The sequence below is a fragment of the Rhea pennata genome, chromosome 3 (assembly GCF_028389875.1).
Source record: "Rhea pennata isolate bPtePen1 chromosome 3, bPtePen1.pri, whole genome shotgun sequence".
Taxonomy (NCBI): Eukaryota; Metazoa; Chordata; class Aves; order Rheiformes; family Rheidae; genus Rhea; species Rhea pennata.
In genome coordinates this window covers 123,042,055-123,065,770 of record NC_084665.1, presented here as the reverse complement: position 1 = coordinate 123,065,770, position 23,716 = coordinate 123,042,055, and the positions used below count along the sequence as shown (strand labels likewise).

The following is a 23,716-nucleotide window of genomic DNA, read 5'->3' as shown; positions in this document are numbered from 1 at the left end:
ACCTAAGGCTCTTGCGGATGCTGCGAGCGTGTTGCTAACACCTTCCTCTAAGCCTGTGCGCAGACGAGGCGGAGCAGCTGAACTAATGCGATCTACAGGAACGTTCACGCTGTCTAGGGAAGCTGCGTCGGCAGCCACATGTTTAAACCAGCACGTTACAGGTGTTCACCAAGAGTCCCCTCCGGTGCAGCGAGAAAACACGGAGATTAAAAAGCCATATTTAGAGCATGACACATAGCCAAGGGGTTTAGAGGGAAGAGCTGCACCACTGAGCAGCTTCTGAAGCAGCTTCAATCTCAGACAGTCAGCAGGACGAGGGGATGCTTCACCGGCTCCGTGCTCAGGAGCCAGAGCCACGGGGCTCGGTTTTACCTACGGGAAGGTTCAGAGAAGTTCATTATTCAGAATAAGCCTGAGAAAGAAAAATGTTCCCCGACATTAAAGAATAAAAAAGGGCCGTAAAATACGCTATTGTGCTTTATGATGGGTCTAATACCATCCGAGGCACATAAAAACGTTATTACCCATAAAATTTCAACGTGCAGATGCTGGCAGCTGTAACAGGAATTGAGTCTCATCTTGTTAACTACTCCGGTTACCCGCACAAAGATCCGGCTGTCCCTCATGCTAGTCGACACAGATAACTTGCGCGCTCCCAAACACGAGCCAGGCCCTCACTGCCACTGCCTCCGGAGCCGGGAAAGCCGTCGATTCTGCACGGAAACTACATACACTTCAAACTGCGCTGGCAACTAAACCATGACCAGCTACACCCCGACTAAACTTAAATGCCTTTGGACATCGCAGACCTATGCTTAGAAAGCAGCACATAAGCAAAATTGGATTAAAAAATAATAAATTAAAAGAAACAAGACGACATCGATCTTTTAAACTATCAAATTCAACTACTTTTGGTATAAACGTTGCAGAACTCTAAGTTCAAGCCCCCCCCCTCCAAGAATAACATACTGCAAGGAGTCCAGGCTCATGCGGCTGCAGTACAGACAACATTCAGAAAACCACAAGCAGGAGAACAGCTCGTTCACACAGTCAATGCGCTTTTAATTTCTTCCTTCAACATGGAACAGAGTAAACCTAAATATGAAGGTAGGAAGGAAAAAAAAAAAAAAACCACTCTGTATACCTTGGTGCACCAAGGTAAGAGAGCTGTGCCAGGAAGGATAAGCCACTTTGGCGCTACTCATTTATCTACAAAACAAGGCAGAGGTGCTGAGCAGACATTCACGCACGTGTTGTTCTTCGGAGATAAAACAAGCCAAAGAGGGAGGTTCTTGAGAGTGGAGAGGAGGAGAAAAGCAAAATAAAAATCAAAATACTTTCATAAAGCTTTCATAACAGTGTCACTTTCCCATTGAGTTCAATAAGATTTCATTCAGTCTGGTGTTTCAGCGAGGAGAATGAGACAATCCTTTCCCTGTATCAGTTATGGTCTGCAAGTGCCAACCACCTCCAGGACCCTCGCAACAAGAGAAGGTGAGACAGGGCAAGATGAAGCATTAAAGCTAGGCAGAAGCTTTGTTTGTACCAGCTCCTGCTCAAGTCAGTCATCCAGAAGTGTTAAAACATAATTGCTATTTTATGACCCTGTGGAGAACACTCAGACCGCTGCGGAAAGGAAAAACCCACACAGCATCTGCTCCTATCTACGTGCTTAATGCTTATAAACTCCAGTGTTTATAGCTGCTGCAGAGCTGAGGTCAGTCTTCAGTTGGTCCGAACTTGATTTACATCAGTTTATACACACTGACACGGTATTTAGTCCTCATGTTCTCAAACAAGATTTGCAACACAAAGCACGAGAAGTCCTACTGACGTTTTCAAATTTAGTACGATTAATCACATAATTCAATAATTTTTTAAAAATTAAGTTCTGCCTTGCACCAAGTGCCAGCACTTTAATGGTGATATCCTAAACATCTTGATATCATTTGGCAATAATATTCCACGGCACCAGAACGCACCACATAGTAGAGAACTTAATGAGGTATAACAGTCAGAAAATAAATGTTCCATCAAGAACAGAGTTGGAAATTTTTACCTTGATGCGCTAAGAATGTTAAATTTGTTCTCCTGAAACTATTAAATGAATTTAAACCCCATATGTTCACTATATCCACTCGAATGTTGTGCAAACAGAACTCCAAGAGATGGAAAATACAGACTTGAATACAGATTTGGCTTGACTCAATTGGAAAACCATTATTCCCTCTGTTCTGAAAAACAAGGTTAAAACCATTACATGACAAGTTGCTGCTGCATACTGCCAAGTATTACTGATCAAGCCATTTACAGTAACTTAATTCACTTGTTCAAGACTAAAATAAAATGGTAATGCTTATAATAGGCTTACAGTCATATTGTTTCCATATTTCCAGAATCCTTCCAAAATTACTCTGCAGAGTACTAAGAGTGTCACAGCTTCCAGTTTTGATGGGAAGGTGCTCTTAAGGGTATATCACATGCTTTTCATTTCATCTGCTCGAAATCTGTTTGTTTTTGGCAGTGTGTCCCATTACGAGCACTTAAAGCAAAAAGCCACAGCTCCACCTGAATCCCCAGGTCTTCCTCACCCACCACTATTTTCTCAACTATGCGGACATTTTTCCACTACGCTCGTCTGAACACTAAGGCCAGAGGCAATTCATGAAGCCTTCAGAGCTCAAAAACCACAATTAAAACCATTGAGCTGTCATAGGAAGGCGCTTTAGTCCACCCATTCCACCATTCCCACGGTCACAGCCACACAAGCACAAAGCTAAAGAGGTTCTGAGCTTGCCAACAACTAGGAAATGTCCAAGGAGACATCGTAACCAGGCTGAGGCTGCAGCCGCCCTGCACTCACAGGAGGAAGGCTACAGACTCTCTCACCACGTCTCCCCCCCGACCATCTCAGCTCCCACCTTCACCCCTCCTCTTGCTGTTGCTGTAAAGAGGGCCCAGAACAGCAGCACCAGGAGAGGCAGCTCCTTGCTGTTAATGCAGCAGCCCACATCGCCTTCTCTATCACCATCATTTTAGACCCTGTACATTACCTCACTTTGGAGGACACTGAAATTAAACAGGGACAGCCCTTGCTCTGAACTCACAGCTGGCATCAGACTTACACCTGCAACTCGTTTGGCAGAACTGCATATAAACCCAGCAGGGTCAACTTTGGAAGGATCTAGGAGATCCAGGCATGTCTTGGTTGACATACTACTCGCAGAAATGCCTATCTAAATACTGTGATAGGCTACACTAGGTAATGACCTAATGTTTTAAGGTCATAACAACCCCTGAATGCTATGTAAGGCAAAGCTCTTCAAAGAGAGCAATCTAGTCAGTGCTTTTACTATTAGGATAAAAGTGGAGATTTTCTGCACAAACTTATTGTTATGTGTTTAAACTCAGTATTTAAGCTATCTGCTATGAAACTGCATTGGTATCACTTAACGGAAGAGGTCTTCAGTGCAAAAATAGAGGAGGAAAAAAAAAAAAAAAAAAACCTTGCAGAGGGATGGCTTATCCAAAGTTACTTCAGGGTTGCTACAAGAATGCTGCTGCAGGACAAAGCCTCCGTGAGATCACAAGAAATGTTCACACGTGGGTAGGATGAAGGTGGCTTTTTCTCCCCAAAACAGGCTCCCAGCTAGTAGCACAATGCAAGCCCTTAGCATCAGTTAACCTGGAGCAGCTCAGACCTCGCTGGAGACTTTTACCTGTTTGCAGGGCTGTTTTATAGCTTCGGACACAGCACCCCGGGGCTTGGCAGGACTGTGAGCAGCCAAGCAGTGCTGCTGCCTGTACTGCTCCCACCCACGGGGCAGTGCAGCTGCACCTGGGGCTGCGCCACGGACAGAAGGGTGAGGAATTCCCTTTATAAAGCCAGGACCAAGGCTGACACATTGCACGCAGGTAAATCAAAATCCCGAGGGTGTAGACGCATGGGAACGCGGGCACGCCCAAGCACATCTAGAGTAAACCCTGCAGAAAGCAAACAGAGACAGACCCACTCCCAGAGGGCAGGGACCAACGGGCGCCGGCACAGCCATGCAAGCAAAAGGCACCGCTGAACAAGCGCCCAGCGAAAATACACTACAAAAACACCGAGCTGCATTTAGGATCTTTGTGGAGAGAAGTCCAGCGACAACGGCACGGTTTCTAACCTCCAAGCACGTTGCTTTGGCAACTCCACATCCCGCCTTCAAGTCGCCTCCCCCCAGTTTTTCCCATAAAGGCTATTTTGCCTGCATGACCTGACTTCCAGTTGCTTGTTTATTCTGAATAGTGTTAGAGACTTTTCCCATCTGTTTCCAGCTTCTTTGGATGTCTCCCGCCTTGCCAGCGAGCGCAGAGTTCAGCTTAAACTTGCCTTGAACCGAGCGGTCACTCATTTCATTCATGAAAATCACTTAATTGGTCATCAGACAAGTGCGCGGGACTTGTCTGAAACGAGCTCAAGAAAGTCATTAAAGCACAAACAAGCCTTGCTTGTCTCCCATAACCCTGGTACATACAGGTTGGAAATGAACTGAATTCTCTGGCGATTGTTTGGCCTCAAACAGAGCAAAAAGCCAGCGCTAAGCAGAGCTATGGCCAGCCGTGCTAGCACACATGTAGCCCATTTTGGTAATACCTACAAAAAGTCGTTTCTCTTTTCTGCCATTGCTTGTTGATATCTTCCAATGAATCAAAAATCAAGTGGGAGAGTTACCCTGCCAGATGGCTACATCCGAGCACCTGACAGCAGATACGGGAAAGTCAGAAGAGCCTAACCACAGAGGAACGTCAGTTCTTTCCTCACCCCACCCTCTAACAAAAAAAGCATTCATGATTTTCATTTTCAGAGCTCAAGGCAAGGCTCACTCGGTACTTGTCAGAAAAGCAGCCTTCTTTAACGGCAATCTCATATTTCACACTCTGCACAGCTCTCCCAAGACCAGCATGAAGGAAAGGGTTAACACAGCAACAGGTTAAGTGCCAGCCATCTTATTCGGTTGGGAAGGAAAGCCATGGAGATCCTACCTGACCCATGGCAAACCTGATTTTAGAACCTGCCTCGTACATCAACGCAACCATGGCCTCCCAGAAGGAAACCTTTAAAATTCATCTCTTTTTCTCTGCTGAAAAGTTAACTCTTCACCACTACTGTATCTTTGTCAGACATGTGGCATGAGCACATGGCACCACATGGGGTGACATAACCTGACTGTGTCAGGTTGGCTGGGTTCTGACATCTGCAGAAACCCTGAGGATTAAATATCATGGGTGGAGAGCAAAGCAAAGCTGAGGTGTACCCGGGAGTCAGATAGGAAGGCTGTGGTGGTGATACAGCCCAACCCTTTCCCACATTCAGATAACAGCTTCAATCGCTGCTAAGTGAACTCTGCTGTTGAGCTCATCCCACCTACTACCTCTAAATATCCTCCTGACTCATGTGAAACACAGCCACAGCAGGCTATTTTTACCTCTGAAAACACACCAACAGAGATGAAACAGAGCCAGGATGCGACAAATCCAAACTCTAGTTGTCAGGACATCACAGCTTGGCAATTTTGGGGCTTAAGAGTCCTAAATCCCTGATGCAAGAATCTTCTAAAATATGAAAATTTCACCCTTTACTTTGGGCTCACTCTGTCTCAAAGATTTTGTTGAAGACTCTCCTCCCACAGACAGACATATATTTTGACTCCTAAAGAAAGAGGTTTGGAAAAGGTGCAATTGAACAAGAGCCTCTGCCCAGACAGAAGAGGGTGCATTTATAGAGACGCATTTAAAGAACGGTGCTTTGCTCATTCTTCCCCGTGGAGGACAGTTCTGGTGTCAGACCCTCCCAGAAGTTAGTGATTCACTTCCTCAGTAAGCACTGTTTAGACAACAAACCACTGAAGGGTGGGTTTTTTTGTTGTTTTAAGAAGAAACAAGAAATCTTGCAGGGCAGGAAATGGATTCCTGACAAACACTTCCCACACACCCTCTAGAAAATAACTCTCTGCAAGACCAGACAGTCAAAGAAGGCTTAGGATGAGCCACTGCATGGTTAAGAACATTTTTAACCTCAGGGACTTGACAGACAGCACAAGGAGCAATGATAGACAAGCTGGTCAGTAGTCCTCATGCTACAGCTCTGGGATTTCCCTTTCATCTCACAGTACACTGAAGTCACCTCTACTATAGCACTGAGATCATCACTTTTGGTTCAAAACTCCTGAAAGCCATGTGAGCTCCTGTCTACTACCACTGGAAACTCTCCTGGTGGGTGCCTTCTCTGCCCAGACTCTGCAATGCCCCAAATAACAGGGTCTAGATAGACCCTCTCTCTTTAGCTGGTAAAGGGAACAGTCAACCAGCTTAAACGTTTTATGCAGTTATTAAATTTTAAACAGCTTTTGTAGAGGTAATCTTCATAACTATCTTGGACAGGATGGTAACCCTTAGCAAACAAACTGCTGCAGCCAAAGCCATCTAAACATCCAAACAGGAACAGATGCCAGCCCCAGGATTACATTCACCTCCTGGATTTTTCCCACATGAAGCAAGGAGCATCTGCCTTGTTACTCAAGCAGTTTATGTGCTAGAGCCTTACAGACATGAGAAACCAAAGTCTTCCCAAAGCAGAAATAAACGCAGGATTTCAAGAATCTGGCAGCACATTTTTCTCCAAAGGTAACCATCCTCTCCCAGCAGACTCACTGTGCCTTAGACATCAAGCCTTACCATAACAGGTGAGAACACACCCCTTATTTAATTAACCCAGGTGCCATCTAGCATTTTTGATTGCATTTCTTTCTTTTTTTTTTTTTTTAAAAAAAAAAAAAGCAGATTTTGATTTTGTAGCATGTGTGCCACCTCCCAAGGTCAGCATCGCACAGACCTGCACATAATGCAGACAGATGGCTCGTGTAGCAGCGCATATTAAAAGTGATCAAGTACCAGTCTTCAGGCCTGCTAATGCAATAAGGCCCAGGAACAAGATATAATAAACCTGCATTTGATTAGGTTTCCCTTCCCCAAGCAGAACACCAGCCTTTCTCATTTATGTTTTCTAAGGCCTCCTTTCACCATGAAGCCTGGCTCAACTCGTGCATGAGCCCTTTGGAAACTGCACAGCTTCCCAAAAGCTCAAGGATGGATTTGGCCCAAAACACATGTGCTGTCTTTGGGGCTGGCCACCTCCAGCAGCACGGCCACTGCTCTGGCTGTCTCCTCCACGCTGGCAGGTTCCCACTGCAGACTAAGCGGCTGGCTATGGGATAGGATGTTTTTAATCCCACAGCTACCTCAAAAATGAAGAGCTCTGCGTCAGAACAAATTTAGCACCCAACATTGCCTTGCGCATGAGCAAGTCTGGATGAGAGCATCCCACTGGAGCACCTGGAGACTCAGGAGCACAACAGCACCAACAGGGCTCACAGCATCAAGCGTATACCTACCCTTTCCAATTTAAGAAGGTTAAAATCAGGAGGCAACAAGGCAGGAGGGCCCAGACGACATCTCCATGGGATGGGGACCCCATGTGCTCCTATCCATGTGCAATTTCCGCATTAGTCCACAATATCAGCTCCAACCCCACCAAAAAAAAAAAATAAAAAAAGAAAAGAAAAAGAAAAAGAAAAACACAGCTTGAGAGTATTCAGCTCTGCTGATCATGGGAAGTTTCCGAAAGAGGAGGAACACGAGACGTTTGCACAATGCTGGCGGCGGCATGCGACGACGGGGCCCCGACACAAAACCCTCACGCTGAATAGACCGACGCCGGGCAAAGCATTCAGCTACTCGGCTTTTTCCAGCTCTTAAATGAGCAGGCTCGTCAGAGGAGGCGAAGGCGGCTACGCCAGCCTCCCGAGCGAGGGTCGAAGCCAGCGAGCGGCGCGAGGTTAGCCAGCAGGCACAAAGCCGCCCTGCTCCAAAGGCGCCAAACACACGCTACCCACGGCCAAAAAACCAGCACCTCTATAAACAGTCAGAGGGCACGGTCTTAGGAAGGGGAAAAATAAAAATGAAAAAAAGAAAAACCCAAACTCATCCTATCGTGGCAAGGTCCGTCCCAGGTCAAGCAACGCTGTCTCAGCTGCGGGAAATTCCCAGTGGAGAAGCTTTGGCCCTGTTGAAGGGATAGTTCAACCGAGCAGTAGTTGAACTGAACTATAAAAAACTCACTGAAATACCATTGCTACCGTTTCTTTCTGGATCTTATTTTGAAGAAGGGGACAGGCTCGTATTAGAGGATCAGAACAACATCTGCAGATCATTAAACTGCAGATGCCAGAGGAGAGATTGCTTTTAAACAAACCCTCTGCCTCTCCGTTTTGGCAGGTGGACAGGCATTAATCCCTGATCTCGTGTGCTGCCTGCCAGAGTCATACTTGGACCTACGCACAAGCACGGGGTTGTTCCTCCTCACGCATAACAGCAAGTATTTAGCAGCAGTGGGTGTACCTGCCCTCACCAGATACTGCTGGCCATTTCTATGCTACCTGAGTCCTGGGCACAAAACCTTCAGGTCATGGGGGGTGGTGGTGGGGGGGTTACTGAGAAGCATCTTCAACACAACACATCCGATTTCACAAGCCTGCACAACCTACAGCGTCCTCAACCCATTGCCAACACTCCCGTTACTGCTAGATTCGCTCTGAAGAGCCTTGCAGTGATGAACTGCGGTGCGGGGACAAGCACTTGTGGCCACCCTGCTTTCTAGCGAGGATCTGTCCCTCTTCAACACCCTCACCTGCTTGCTTTGACGATTTTGCTCAAAACAAGATCAAGTCTAGCCTTGCCCCCACCGCAAAAGAGCTGCAAGCCAAGCGCTATTCCTGGTGAATCACCAGCTGAGAAGATCCCAGCTCCCAACACAGCAACTGAGCAATCAAGACCATGAAATCCCACCACTCTCCGTTTTTTTCAGCACCACCCTTTAACTCCCTGCTCTTTCCTTTCGACAGAGCCTCCAATCCTGAGCCATTTGCCATAAGTGCTCTTCTACCTGCCATCACAGCTCAGCTACCTCCTGGCTGTAAGCAGCTTTTTCCAAACAGCTGCTTTCTTGCTGGTTATTTAACCAGAGGCTTCCTAGTTTCACCCTTACCACCCACTGCAATAATATGCCATTACCAGACTTGAAAAATAGGGAAGTTAGAATATCACTCCAGCCAGCGTTGTCAAGATCTGTTCTTCAGTCTTTCAAGTCAAGATTACCACACCTCTTCTTGTATGCCATTTCAAGATGCTTCTATAAGTGGCTTTACATGCACAGATAACTTTTTACATGCTTCATTTCGGTCTATGCCTTCCACCCTCTGCTACTCAAAGGGTGGAAGTCAAAGCAACACTATTAGCAGTTTCTGCAAGATGCATTCAAGCCCATCTTCTTGTGTTGTACAGTTTGACTCAAAATTTGTCATTTCCAAGACTTACAGAAGACTTCAACTCTCCATATTTAAAAGGACTCTGCTGGTTCTATTTTTGGCCTTTGGAAACACCTGAAGAAAGGAATAGGTATTTGCCAAAATGAAAGGATTGCTTAGAGGAAAATAAAGATTTTTCAATATGCAGGCTGTTCTGAATCCTCTAAAAGAAGCCAGTCATACAAGGTTAAAACCACTTCCCTGTGCGAGGAAAGAGTAGGACTTACAGCACAGTCACTGCAAGTTTAGACACCACAGTTATACTGAAAATTAACCACTGGTTTCTTTGGGAATCTTGGGCAAGCTGCCTTTGCCCTCAGGATTTCCATCTGCAGATCTAAAAACTAACAGCAAACCGAAATGGCACAAGACTCAACATCTCCAAGCACGGTCTCCAAGCACGGCAGCACTGCCAGTGCTTCATCTTCAAGATGAGATGTTAGGGCTCTTGGGGAGAGCTCTAAGGGGACCCCACTGTTTGGGGAAACACAGAGGCAACCCAACCATCGCTCCTTTTCTGAGGGCCAGGGACTTTCCAGCATGCCAACCCTGCCCTGAGCTCAGGTCATTAGTCATCGGGAGCTCCCCAACCCTCCGAACCGTTTAAGCCTTTCAGAATAATCAGCATTTGCCATCTGAGCTGGACCACGTCCATATTAAGGACATGGGTCTCATTTTAACACCAGCCTCCCAACCTACTACTAATTTTAGGTTTAGGCTGTTATTTAAGGCATGTGTTATAACTACAGCAAGAGCATGGGGCATAACCACCAGCTCACAGGAGGATAAAGACAAGTGAAACCCTCCACGGTAAACCATAGCTGTTCAGGGTGACAAGTGCATCACAGGTATGTCAGCAATTCAGCATGAAGCGCCGTCAGGAACCGGGCACGAGTTTGAGCCACTGCTTTCACTGAGGTCAGTCAAAGGAGCAACTACAATGTGCACGTAAGTAATTTTTAACGCTGCAGTTCCTTGCACATGGCTAATTGTAATATTCCACAAAAATGCTCTTCCAAACAATAAGCCCTTACAAAAAACAAACAAAAATCAGCCTCTCAATTCTCCTCTTTTGGGGAAGAAGCCTACCCACAGCAAGATGTCTTTGCTCCGACTCTAAGCAGTGCTACCGCCTCTCTGATTATACTTCACTTAGAACCAGCAGGAACAAGCCAAAAAAAAAAAATCCCTCCAAAAGTCAAGCTGTTTACTCAAAGGATTAGGAGGGAGGAGGCAGCAAACAGAAGTGAAGGGGCGGTGGGGCGGGGTGGTGGCTGTGCGTAACAGTTACGTCCATGCTTCACGGCAGCGATAAGCACACCGGGCACCCTGGCACCCTTGTCGGTGCAGCCACCGGACCGTCAGGTCCCACCACCCCCTGCAGACACAGGCAGGGGAGATCACACAGCGATCCGTACACGGCAAGCATCCAGTCCCTTCACCTCCACCCAAAAAAGGTAACTTGCACGGTGCATTGCAAGTGTAACTGTAAACCAGGCCCTTGCACCCAATCTAGGGGCTTGGTTGTGGCTCCCTACCATGCAGGGGGCTGAACTAACGTAGGACAGAAGTCTCCTCTCTGGAAAGCCTGGTACCTCTGTTCCCAGCCAGATTTGCCCACATCTGAAGTACTGTTTTCAGTGACATTCTGAAAAACGTGATTTGGGTACAAAAAACCACTACAGCAGCAGCAAGCGAAGCCACAATGCTTCGGTTCTGTAGCACCTCGTAGCCTTAGGGTCAGTTAATAAAAAAGGCCAATCCCTTTTTGCTATGCTTCCTATGTGTTTCTTGTAAACAGACTGCTAAGAGCTGGACCTTTCAGTAAGAAAAGCCAGAGAGGGCTTCACAGGTGGCCTTGCAGAAGAAAGGTTTCACACCTGATGGGCCAGCACAATGCCACCGATTAGGAGCTAACCAGCAGGGCTGCCCCAGGCACATCCAACACAATTTAAGCCACAGCACACCCGCACTTAAAGTGGGACAAAACAGCTGGTTTATGTTTGTCTTGCCTTCACTGTTGAAGTTCAAATGAAGGCATCTGATGGCAGAAGCAAGTCATGAAGCCATCCAGGCACACAAGCACCACTGACCATCACAGAAATGATTAGGAGTGAGGTGCAAAACAGTCAGAATTTGGAGAATTTGTGCCTCTGGATTGTAGAGTCTGGAACAGATACTGGGCCAGTTTATTAGCTAAGTGCTGTTGCTGCAGATACATCCTATGTATTTCCCAAGACAGAGAGGAAACTTTACAGGACAAATCTCATGCCATAGCCAAATTCAGCTATTAAATGAAGACAGAGGGAAGACCAGGAGCAATTCGTTTGGAAAGCACACGACAGCATGCAGATTAGGCCGTCCTCTAAAGGATGACAGGATCTGGGAGGTGGGGTTACACCTAAATGATCTTAGACTCACTGCTCACCATACCTTATCTTATCTGTAAAGTCTCTCTAACCTGAATTATCCTCACCGATCTGAGGCACAGCCCGGCCCACAGCAGGAGCTCTCACACCTTGCAGAAGGGCCACCTGCAGTGCACGTGGGCTGAAACGCCAAGTTAGGAAACATCACCTCTAGCATTGGATCTGCTTTGTTACACCCATGCGGCCAGCAATGCTCCAAGATCTTATGGCTGAATGAAGTCCTTTCAGGAAAAAAAAGATAACTAAAAGTCTACCCACTTAATCCAGCCACATCATCATTTTTGCTTGGTACAAGCCTGGGGTTTGATAAAAGTCTCATGTCCCACAGTAAGGGACCACAAGAGACAGACTCCTTCAGCCTTGCATTATTCCTGAGCACTTGAATTCCTTGTGCGCCCTGTAAACATCTTCAGCTTCTCAAGCTTGAGTCATGGACAAGTCACGGACATCAGCAGAAATACTATTCGCAGGAGTTCTCCTGTCTGCTCAAGACAGCATGCAGCAGTCTCTGAACTTGATCACTGCCCAAGCTGCATAAATTCAATCCCTGCTCTGAGATGACAGAATTCACTGTTCCCAGAAAAGGAAAGAGTGAGAAATTCAACCAACCCAGGGAACTAGTAATTAAGGTCTTGGAAAAAAAAACACTGAGTCAGTAATAACCAGTCGTTTTTGGCCAATGAACCATGGCCGAATCAATGAACCTTAGTATTTCTTAGAGCAGATACAAGTAAAACTGTTTAATAAGGTTCTGTGGCCCTGTTGCAGATCACTTACCACAGCCTCAGGGACCAGCTTAGCCACCACAGGTTTAAGGGACAAAGGAGTACAGAAAATATGGGGAAAAAGCTATTAGAACTTGTTGCAAGGGTAGAAAAAAGCCGAAGAAACTGCAATCTAAGAATTCTAAAGAGACAGAAGGAAACTAATAGCGCAAACGCAAAAGGAGGCACAAAATTAATTCCAACAAGACCTTAATTGTTCTGTAAATACACTAATGAGGAAAACAAAATGGGGGGCTGTTAATCAGCAGGAAGGAAAACCCAGTACATGGCAGAAGACACTGTACTTAAAGCCTTTGCGTTGTACTTAAGCATTCAAGGATGATTTTCATCAAGGACTGATCTCTTAAACCTTTAAATCCTTTTTTCAATCTGTTCCGTCTTTTTTGGGGTCCCTTTGTTAAACGTGCTTTTCTAAAGGTTAACTACAAATGAATGTTTAAGGCTGAGCAATCTGAACCTTAAGGAACTGCTTGCCAGTACTGCCTGTGCAGGGTAAAATGGTCAAAACTGCCACCGTCGCTTTGCAGAGGCAAAACTGTGCATCCCTAGGGAGATCACAACTCGTCATAGCTAATACAGGTTGCTATACATTAATGATTACATCATTAGTGTATAGCTGATTTTTAGAAGTCTCCATTTACGAGCATCACAGTTCACCTTCAAGTCTCATCACAAAGTTGACAGCAAGTCATCTGCCTAAAGCACGGGAACCATTAAAAAGCAAGCTTTCCAGGAAGACCTGTTCTCCCTAAACATATGAAGTAGGATATGTACATAATACAGCCATTAAGGATAACCTTTCTCACTCCAGCAAAGGAAAAGGGCAGAGAAACCAAGCTGGTAATTTTTTTTTTTTTTTTTTTTGGGGGGGGGGGGAGCGGGAGGAATTGAGGCACAGCCAAAAAGCAAGGGATGACTCAGCCTTCCAAGAAAAAAAAAAGGTGAGGGAAAAGAGTACGACAAATCAGACCCATGCCTGAGTCGTGAAGAAAATAAGGAGGAAGAGAAACAGAACCACCATGGAAGGAGAAAAAGAGGAGTTTTTCAGGATCCTCCTAGCAAGTGGGTAGGTAAGAAAGAGAAGGGGCATGGACAGGAGCTAAGAAGAGCAGGTAACATTCCCCCCATTAACCACTCCTTCAGAAACAGTTAAAGCAGGAGCAGAGAGATGTCACGGGAACAGGAATGGGGAGATAGAGGATGTGAAGGAGGAGCTGCAGAGGATTAAGAGATAGCTGAGGAACTACAATATATGGGTTTTAGATTACTACAATGCCCCCAAAACTAGAAAAGTAACTGTTTACTAGACACAAGGGCAGCTCACCAAAAGCACCATCTGACATCTGTAAATGCAGAGAGGAAGGAAAAGCTTCTTCAAAATCTGAAGGAGGACAGGATACTATTCACACTAAGCCTGCTGCTGAGTCTCCTAGTCGTTACTACTCACCATGCCCATTGCAGTAATAGATCCACTTCTCCCTGTTCTGTGTTGGGGTCGTGGATTTTTTCATGATAGCTTTTTCCACAATGGCACTGGGATCTTGCCTAGGTCCCTTCTTCAGAGTCCGTGAGCTCTTCCTGACACTGCAGACAACGATAACCACGAGAACCAGCAGCAGGAAGAGGACAATCATCCATGGCAAGTGTTCATTGATGTCGAAGTGCTTGTGGGTACTTGGTGGCCCTCTCCTGGGAGGCCTGTATGGGATGCTGGACTTCTCACTGCTTGTCATCTCCATTGCTGGCTGCTTCTCAAGGGACTGGCTAGTGTGTTTGTGCCGGTAGTTCTGCACGTGGCTCATGGCCCCGGAGTCCGCAAGGATCCCGTTGGCACCGTCCGTATCGTTCACTGATGTTTCGTTGTAGTATCCTGTCACGTCCCCTGTGCCGTTGTATGCTTGTGGTGTGGGAGAGGGTGCAAAACCGGGAACTGAAGAGTTCAGACCTGTGTAAGGAAGAGAGCGTTCAGCGTCATGGCACCGGAGACACAAAACAGCATAATGTCATGGTCTAAGAACTGTCTGGGCATCTGCTTGGCCAGGAGACCGAAATTCAATGCCACGTAGATAGAGGGTAAAGAGGTTAAGTTAAGGTTTGGATCTAAGAACAGATGGCTACAGTTACAGAGTTAAGTTCAGGATAAAACTGACCTTTGCTGGTTATGGTTAGTGGCAGCTTGTTAAAAACTAATTGATTAAAGGGATATTGTCAATCTGTATTTGAGCCAAATTCAGTATTTTTTTTTTTTTAGAAAAACACTTCTTTAAAAAAAGAATTAAAAATTTATTAACATTACTTTTATTTTGATTCTTGGAAGCTTGGTACTTGGGATAGAAACACCTGGTGAAAATTTAGAGGCTTATTATCGCTCTTCTGAATACTGAAAGGAGCTGAGGAGTTTTCTTAAAGAAGCATAAGCATCAGCTCAGCACCTCAAGTTGTTGCAGAGGTATCGACTACGTTTCTGAAGTGACATGAGCTACCTAACCTTCCCTTAAGATCTATTTCTGAGTTTTCCTATCAATAAATTATGCTTTACTGACAGCTCTCGAGCCCTACAGAGCCATGTAACCCAAAGCCTGGTGAGAAGATGAAGGGCTGCTGCAGCAAGAACTAGTGCAGTCTTTGGAAACTAGGCTTTCAAAGATTGTCTCTCATCCCAAACAAGACTGAGAGTAGGTGTAACCATCTGTAAAGTGACTTTGCCTTGGGCTCAGTTACTCAAAACATTCCGACCAGGACATCAACAGGAAAAAAAAAAAAAAAAAAAAAAAAAAAAAGGCAAAAACAAAACAAAAAAACAACAAAAACCAAAAAAACCTCCTAACTTCTACATAATTGTCTGTTGATTTCAAAGTTCAGAGAACATCCTTCCTTCCTCTCCCAAAGACATATCAACATCATATCAAACTTTGAGACCTAACAAATTAGAAATACCAAAGCTTATTAGTGTCAATACCTCTCTGCAATTGCATTTACTTGCTGAGGCGTGAAGTCCACTAGAAATTACATTTTGTTGTTAAAATGCCCCATTTGAGACACCTTAAAGAGGTTCTTTCTTTGAGAGTGCTGAGGATAGTCTTCCAATAAAGACTGTGATGATATATTATTTCTAATTAAGCTTGAGAATGTCAAGTTAAATTCAGTTTTCCCCACAAGTGATAACTAATTAATGTCACAGAGTGTAAAAAAAAGAAAAAAAACACTATGACATAGTCTAGGTTCCTCGATCTCTGTTCTGGCAACAGTTCCAATTAAAGCCGATATGTTAGCACAGTACAAGGAACGTGCGGCAGGGAAAGCACGGGCATGAAAGCAATGAACCCATCAGGAAACCAGGCCAGTGGAGAGAAGCTTCCCTCTACCCCCCCCCCCCCATCTTCTCTGTTGCACCAGCTCCCTTCTTAAGTTCAACAAAAACGCACAAATACTTGTGCCAGCACAACATATAGATGGGAGAAGTGGCTGGGGAAAGTGATATTAATTTAGTCCAAAAGGCTCACCATGACTGAAGTCTCAGTGAAACTGATACACTCTGGAGTGTGCTCTGGCCAAAAACCAAAAGCACCATGCACGCTTAGATCAGGTTGCCTTTTAATAGCATAAAAATATCTATAAACAGCAGCCTCAACTAAGGCAAGAATGCAATCGCATGATTAAAAATATAGCCATATTTCAGCACTTGACATTACCTTTGGGAAGATAAGCAGTTGATGGAACTTCATAGGGCTCTCCATCTGCTTCTGGGTTTGATGAAGATGAAGACGTATTAGGAAGAGATGCTGGAGGACCACAGACGTTATCGCTTTCTTTTGTCCCTGGCTTTATCACCACCATGTTTTTCCCAAAGCAGTCAGTAAAAGTTTTGCACTTCATCACACTAGAAGGCACATCAGAAAAGGTACCACGAGGGCACGGCTTGCACCTAACGTCTTCTGTCTCGGTTCCTTTCTTGCGGACGCCCCAGCCCACTGGGCATACTGTATAAGGGATGCAGGTGTCATTAGTCTGAAACGTACCAGACAGGCAAGTGCACTCGCGGTCACTCAAGGCAGTACAATGAGTTTTCTCAATCATTGGCAGTTCACAAGGTTTCCTACAAGCGTGGCATCGTTCTATACCGTTCTCATGCTTAGTAAAGGTCCCATCCGGACACTGGCTGCACTCTCTTAAGGTACTCTTTGTACAATGCTTAGACACGTAGGTTCCTGCAGGACATTTGTCGCAGATGAACTCTTCGTTAGTGGCACGGTCGAGGTGGCGGTACTTGCCAGAGGTGAGGCTTATGGCATTCTGTTCGGAGGTCAGCTTTGACTGAGCATCAGTAGGGCCAAGGAGCATGAGCAACTGAAAGACAGAGGCAAAGTATTAGTCAACAACAGCATGCTAGTGGAGTCCTCTCCGCCAAACACATCTCCTGGAAAGCGCATTGCCAATTCCTCGCAGGACTGTCAAGAAGAACATCTCAGGATTGTGGAACCAGGAAGAAGTTCTTGCACCTAGTGCAGAGAGCTCATCACCATCAGGGTGGAGGAGAAAGGGTGTCAATGACAACACACTTCCTGGACATTTAGCCAGAGTCTGGATAGAGAGTTTGCTATGAAGGCATTAAGAATTGACTGAGATTATAGTTCTTAAATTTGATACCAGGCTTCTCAGCGAGACTGAGCATCATTTACTGTGCAACCCTGCCAGGGCAGTTAATACTACTAGCTGTGTTTCAGCAGTACGTGCTGCCTGGCCACCTCAAGAGAGTTCAGAGCAGCTTTGTGTTTCAAGGGTGAGAGGTTCAGCAAGAACCCAGTAACAGTCAGGTGTTTGCTGATAAGACAAAACCCAGTGGTGGCAGTTCTAACCTGTAAAACTTTCTTCCTCTATATTTAGAGGTTATACTTAGTCTGCTGCTTTCAAAGACATATCTTGTAAAACAAGGCAAGACAGAAAGGAACTCAGACCAGCACGTTACCAGACTATCTCTCAGCTCTACCTTCCTCCTACCTATATGGTACCACTCACGCTATCTATACAGTGGCTTCCACAGTTCATAACTTTGGCAAGGCTGCAAGATTTTCTGCTTTGAGTTTCCAGCCACATCAGTCACATACTTCAAGCTGGATGTATTTGCAACAGAAGAGGAAAAAAATGATGCTATTCTTAAGCTCTTTTAGGGTCCCTGTTGCAATGTAGTTCCTCATTGCATCATACACCAGTGGAAGGTCTCCGCCTCATTTCTTAGGCAACAAGCCAAGCTCCTGGACACCAAACTGCACCGAATTGGGTTTGGCTATATTACAACCAGAGAACTGTCTGTCTCTGTACCTATTACCAATTCCATGGTATTATTCCCCTAAATTCTTTTGCACTGATTCCAGTAGGCTGCCCAATCTCTCCAGAAGAAGCCATGCCTACCAAGCAAGACCTCCAGTTCCTCCAGAAAACCTCTACTCTACAGATTTTACATCATTTATGCCAGCAGGGACAATATCCTGAGAACAAATGGCACATCAAGGAAAGGCTGTCACAATCGTTACCTTATTCAGCAAGCAAGGCATTAGAAACACATTTTCAAATAGCTGACAGCTAAGATTTAGGAGAGGGAGGGGAAAAAAAGGGGAGGGTGAATCAGCTAACATTACCTTGTATTTCTAAAGGTGATTGCTTAGACTGAAAGCAAATAAATTTTAAAAGAACTTGTAATCAAGACCAAAGACCCTAATGCTTCTCTACTGACTAGCCGGGGACACGAATCGCTTTGCTGTGCTATACAGGACATTGGTCTTGCTCTGGCACCTATTCTGGGATACCAGCCAAAGAGAATATATTCAGAAAAGCCTCCCAACAACATGACTCTGCAGAACACACATAGCAGCAGGGCAGTAAGCTGTGCCGCATCATTTTTGGTGCAGTCACTTGCTTCCTGGAAACACATGCTCTGGCAGCACATTGCTGTTTCACCTGCTAAATAATTTATGGCTCAGGATTTGTACAAAACACTACAAATATTTTTTTTTCCTGAAGCAGCAATTAAAGAGCAGACAGAAGCAGACAAGCCTGCAGGAGCTGACACTGATCCTGCAGTAGCCAGGCCAATTACTGTACGTTATTAACACAAAAAGAGAGACTGCGCTGGCAGTTTGTACAAACGCGTGGGTGATGCATTTATTTCCCCCCTCCCTCAAGACATAATTTATGAAGTGCTTAGCTAGCTCTGAAGAAACCTGCCACCCATAATCTCTGTGACGCAACCTCAAATTAGCAAGTCAGATGCAACAGGATTCAGTCTCCGGAGGGCTCGTACAAGCCTCTACCCATGGGTGTGAGAAGCATGGGCTGTTTCCTGTAAGATCAGCAGCATGGAGAATGCTGCAGGGCTTGTGGGCCAGCGGGTGCTCACCTACTTTAGCCCACCTCCGCAGCTGCTTCTGCCAGCAGGAGACGGGCAAATCTCTGAAGTCGGTTAATCTAAGAAAAAGCTGCTGGCCAGGAACCCTTTGGGAGAGGAGCAGCCCAGATTTCTGCTCCAACACTGGAATGCAGACCTTAATTGAGATGCCAACGTGCCACTCTCGCTGAACTGAGCGGGATGAGAGATCGGGAGAGTGCTCAAAGCAGCAGCAGCTCTCTTGCTTGCACAGCAAAGGAGCAGCTGCATGCCACTGGCCCAGGTCCCATTCCTACCTTTGCACAAGCCAGATCCTTGGGAAAAAAATAAAAGAAAGAAAGAAAGAAAGAAAGAAAGAAAGAAATCAATGTTCAACCAAGCCAAAGGTTCATACCACGGAGCTCCATTCTGCTCTCCAACATGCACCATTTACTTCCACCCCTGGAGACTTCCTATATATCATCTCGGTAACTAAAGCCATAACACCACAATTCCCACAGAATGGTTTTTGGATCAAAAATGCCATTGCAACATGGGTAAAAAGGCTCCTTTCTGCCCCTACCACACTCAAAACACAACCTGTCCGTCAGCAGAGGCTCTCAAAGAGCGCTACAGAGGGCTGAGCTCCACATACACAAACACCCTCACATCAAGCAATACACACCCCAGCACCTGGGTTTATAAACATCTCCAGATCCTCAGCTGCATTAGCACTTCCAAACTTAGGGACAAGAGCAAGTGGAGGAAGGCTATATAGTGTTTGGTTAAGAAGGAAAAAAAAAAAAAAAAAAAAATGTATGTCTGCTGATTAGATCCCTCATTTTCAGGGCTGCTTACAAGCACCAAAAAACAGACCTTCCTGGCTCACCTGCCTAATACACCCAGTTTCAGCAGCAAAAGAGTAACAAACTGAAATCCAATGGCTAAGTACAACCCATTTCATTACTCCAACACCAAAGAAAGTACATAGGGTAGCAAATAACAAGAAAAAAGAAAACCGGTGCAAGACAACACTAAGGAGCACGTCTTGTTTCAAGCAGCTTCAGCACTGCTCCCCACATCCACGGCAGACAGAGCAGCTCCGAACATTAAAGCACTCCGCAACAAAAACGCTCGGCCAGGACAACCACGCTCCTTCTGCTCCAGGATCTTGGGGAGCAACTCCAGGTCCGCGGTGATGCTGCGTGCCAGAACAGCACAGGTGACTGAAAAGACATCCCAGAGGTCATAATCTGATCCACCACGTGCAGTCTTTACAGCATGGGGAAAGCAGATGGGAATTCTTGGAAATAAATAACGTAGGAAAAAGAAAAGTGCCAAGATCTCAGGCCAGCTGATGCAGCCATGACCCATCTTACGGCCACCGAACTTGATGACTATCTTCCCCAGGCTGATGATGAGAGGTGTTTTACCAACCCTCTTAAACAAGGCTTGCTGTTGCCAATTGAATGTAACATTGGGTCAGACGAGCCCAATGGACAACTTGCACAGTAAAGCATTTTTACAGGGCCGTGAGCTCCAAGGCGAACGCACAAAGAATGACCGCGGCAGAGAACACAACAGCCCCAAAATCACTCCCGACCCTAGTAAGCCTGGCAGCGACGTCTACACAAAACTGGCAAAACAACAGGAATCCACAAGTCCTGAAATGGTGCAACACCTCGAGACAGTCATCATCTTGGTTGCGTACGGTGCCACCCCACCCAAGAGTCCCACAGGCAGGATCAAGGCAACTACAGCCTTAAAAGAATGAAAAAGAAAGGCAACAGCCAGGCAAACCCCAGTGGAGAAAAAAAAATGAAGCACAGGCACAGAGAGCTGCAAGTGCACAGAGACCATCAATGCTGAACTGATGCTCTGGGAATTGTGTCCAAGAGAAAACAGCAAAATTCCCTGACTCTCGGTTGAAATCGCAGCGCTTCTCATGTCCAGGGAAATCGTGAAGAGGAGGAACGAGACATCAGAAGAAAGAGCAAGTCACTTACTCCCAAAAAGTTGACCGTGACGAGGGTCTCAAGGCAAAGGAAAATAATTTTACGCTTCTTTACAAGAAAGAAAATATTTCAGTTGGTCTGGGGGTTTAATGGAATGACAAGCCCAGGGCTTAGCCTGCTCACTAGTCCCTGCGATATGGTCAGGGAGCGAAACGCAGGCAGCCGTATGTGCCAAAACGGCAGCAAAGGCTCATCTGGTCTCCATGAGGGAAAATTAAGCAGCTGTACTGACAGATCCCTATTAAAAAGGCAGCTATGTCTACAGCACTTCAGCTAAAGCAGCCCAGCAGCACCCAAAAGCACCATAAATCGCAATCATTTCATTCATCTCGCTAAAAAGCTGACGAAATTCCCAAGGCTTTGCAAATCCCACAGAGGCGCTGGAGAAACCAGGCAGCGCTGATCCTAGCTAAGGAAATAGGGAGGGAGAAAGGAGAAAACTACCTCGGTGAGACCAGCGGGCGCACGAGGAGCCTGCAGCGGAGGAAAGCCATCTAAAGACACTTTTCTCCGTGCCGAGCAAGGTAAACAGCTATAAGCCGCCGTGTTACACAATCATCACCCCAGCTGCCACTTGAAAACCCAGCAGCCATCCTTGCGGTTTGCAGTCGCCCAAAAAGGCCCACCAAATACCTATTTCCATGCCCTTTGTGTCAGTCTTTAAAGATATTAACTCCTCGCAAGTCAAAGGGAGCGATCCAAAATTTTGCCGGCGCGCCCCATATCGCCCAACGGAGCGTCCTCTAAGCTCGCAAGCCTGCGGGAACCACGTTTTATAGCTCATTTGCTCACGCGATGGGTGGATGGTTTGGGCGCAGCACGTGCAGGTGTGTGCGACACGTGTGCCTGCCCGAGTTCCTCAGATTCTTAGCTTTATTTTGGAAAACTGCTGTTGCATTTACCCACCTACACACACATAAGAGGGTAAATGCACTTATTTATATACGCATAAACACACACACACTTTTTTTAAAAAATGTTGTCACCCCATCCTCTCTTTAAGGACACTCTAGACCCAGAATTTGAGACCAACCTACGGGAACCCAAGCCCATCAACATCTCATTTTTCAGACATGCAGCAGCAGCATTTGCCTCCCTCCGCGGGTCAAAACGTGATCCTGCCATCCAAGCACCGAGCAAGCGCCTTGCACGGGCCTCGGCCGCTCTCCGCCGCCGGCAACGTAGCGCTGTGCAAAGCAATGCTTCGGATTCGATTCCCGGTTAATATGCTCTCTCCCAGCTTTAGATTATTTTTGTTTACTCAGATTCCTGTCGAGCCAGCATCAGCTTGCAAAAAATCCACCTTGACTTCAAGAGCAAGCACGCTCCTTCGTTATACAATTCAATTAAGCCTCGGCCAGGTGCTGGTAACCACATTATGTGCATGACGCACCAAATTACGGTCGCTCCCAGAAAAAAAAAAAAAAAAAGATGGGGGTTTAAGCCCTGAAGCGGGAGAGCCCTGCGCGGGAAGGTAGACTCGGCGCGGGGACGAGTCCCCGCGGACAGCGCGATGCTCCGCGGGCGCCTTTCCCTGCTGGCCCAAGGGCTGCAGAGAAAAGCAGCCGGCCGGAGCCCCCGGGGGCCGGGGAGCCCGCGGCGGGCGAGGCGAGGCCACCACCGGCACCGCCACCACCAGCACCACGGGGAAGCGCTCCAGGGAAGGTGTCGCAGGGCCCCGGAGGTTTCTCCCGGCAGCCGATGCAAACGCCGCGCCGCGGGCGGGGCGGGCAGCCAGCACCCCGCACGCACCCCCGATCGCTGCCCCAGTGCATCCCGCCCCCCCCCCCAGCCCGGCGCTCCGCGCAGCCAGCCCCGGCCCCGCCGCACTCACCGCGAGCAGGCCGGCGAGCAGCGCGGCGCGGCGGGCGGCGGCTGCGCCCGCCGCGGCGCCCATGGTGGCGGGAGGCGCCCGCCGAACCGGGGCGCGGGCGAGGCGCTGCCGTCTAGCCGCGCCGCCGCATAGCGGGCCGGGACCGGGACCGCACCGGAGCCGGGGCGCAGGCGGGCGTCACGGCGGGCTGCGGCGGGGGGCTGCCGGCGGCGGCGCGGCGGCGCCCATGGCCGGGCGCAGGGGCCGGGGGGGCGGCGCGCCCGCCCTGCCGCGCTCCCACCTGCCTGCCTCGCCGCCGGCGGCGCAGTGGCGGCGGCGGCGGCAGCGCGGCGCGGCGCGCACGTGGGGCGGCGCGGGGCGGGGCGCCCTTTGTGGCGTCACAGCCCCGCGGAACGGGCGCGGAAGGGCGCCCCCGCCCCGCGGAGCCGCGCGGCCGCCCGCCCGCAATGCAGCAGCGCCGCGCGCGCCGCGCCCGCGCCCGGCCGCCGCCGCCGCGGTGCTCTTCCCGCGGCATGTGCTGCGCGGAACGCGGTGACATGGAGCAGCCCCGCTCCTCGCCCCTCCTCCCGGGAACCCCGCGCCCGCGGCGGGGGGCAAATAAATAAATAGGTAAATAAAATAAAATAAATAAAATTAAATTAAATAAAATAAATAAAATAAAATAAATAAAATTAAATTAAAAAAAAACCTTCCCCCGCTTCGTTTTTCCTCGGAAACCGCTCGGTCAACCCCCTTCCCTGGCTCCTCTGCCTCGGCTGTCGGGGGTGCGCAAAGCCCCCAGGCCACACGGATGGACAGACGGACGGAGCAGAGGGCCTGCTGGGAGCGGGAGGAACTTGTTACACCGCAAAGGCGATGACAGCGTCATTAGTTTGGGAAAAAAAAAAA

The 23,716-nt window shown here is 47.4% G+C and overlaps 1 protein-coding gene across 1 annotated transcript in view; it reads right to left on the bottom strand.

Moving 5' to 3' along the window:
* Positions 1 to 22,897, bottom strand: part of TNFRSF21 (TNF receptor superfamily member 21) — a 39,576-nt gene extending 16,679 nt beyond the window's left edge. The window contains exons 1-3 of the mRNA XM_062573220.1: positions 22,829 to 22,897; positions 16,311 to 16,965; positions 14,066 to 14,563 (exon numbers count right to left, since the gene is read on the bottom strand). Coding sequence (XP_062429204.1) covers positions 14,066 to 14,563; positions 16,311 to 16,965; positions 22,829 to 22,891 — 1,216 coding nt within the window. The 5' untranslated portion in view covers positions 22,892 to 22,897. The remainder of the gene's footprint in view (positions 1 to 14,065; positions 14,564 to 16,310; positions 16,966 to 22,828) is intronic.
* Positions 22,898 to 23,716: the final 819 nt, after the last annotated feature.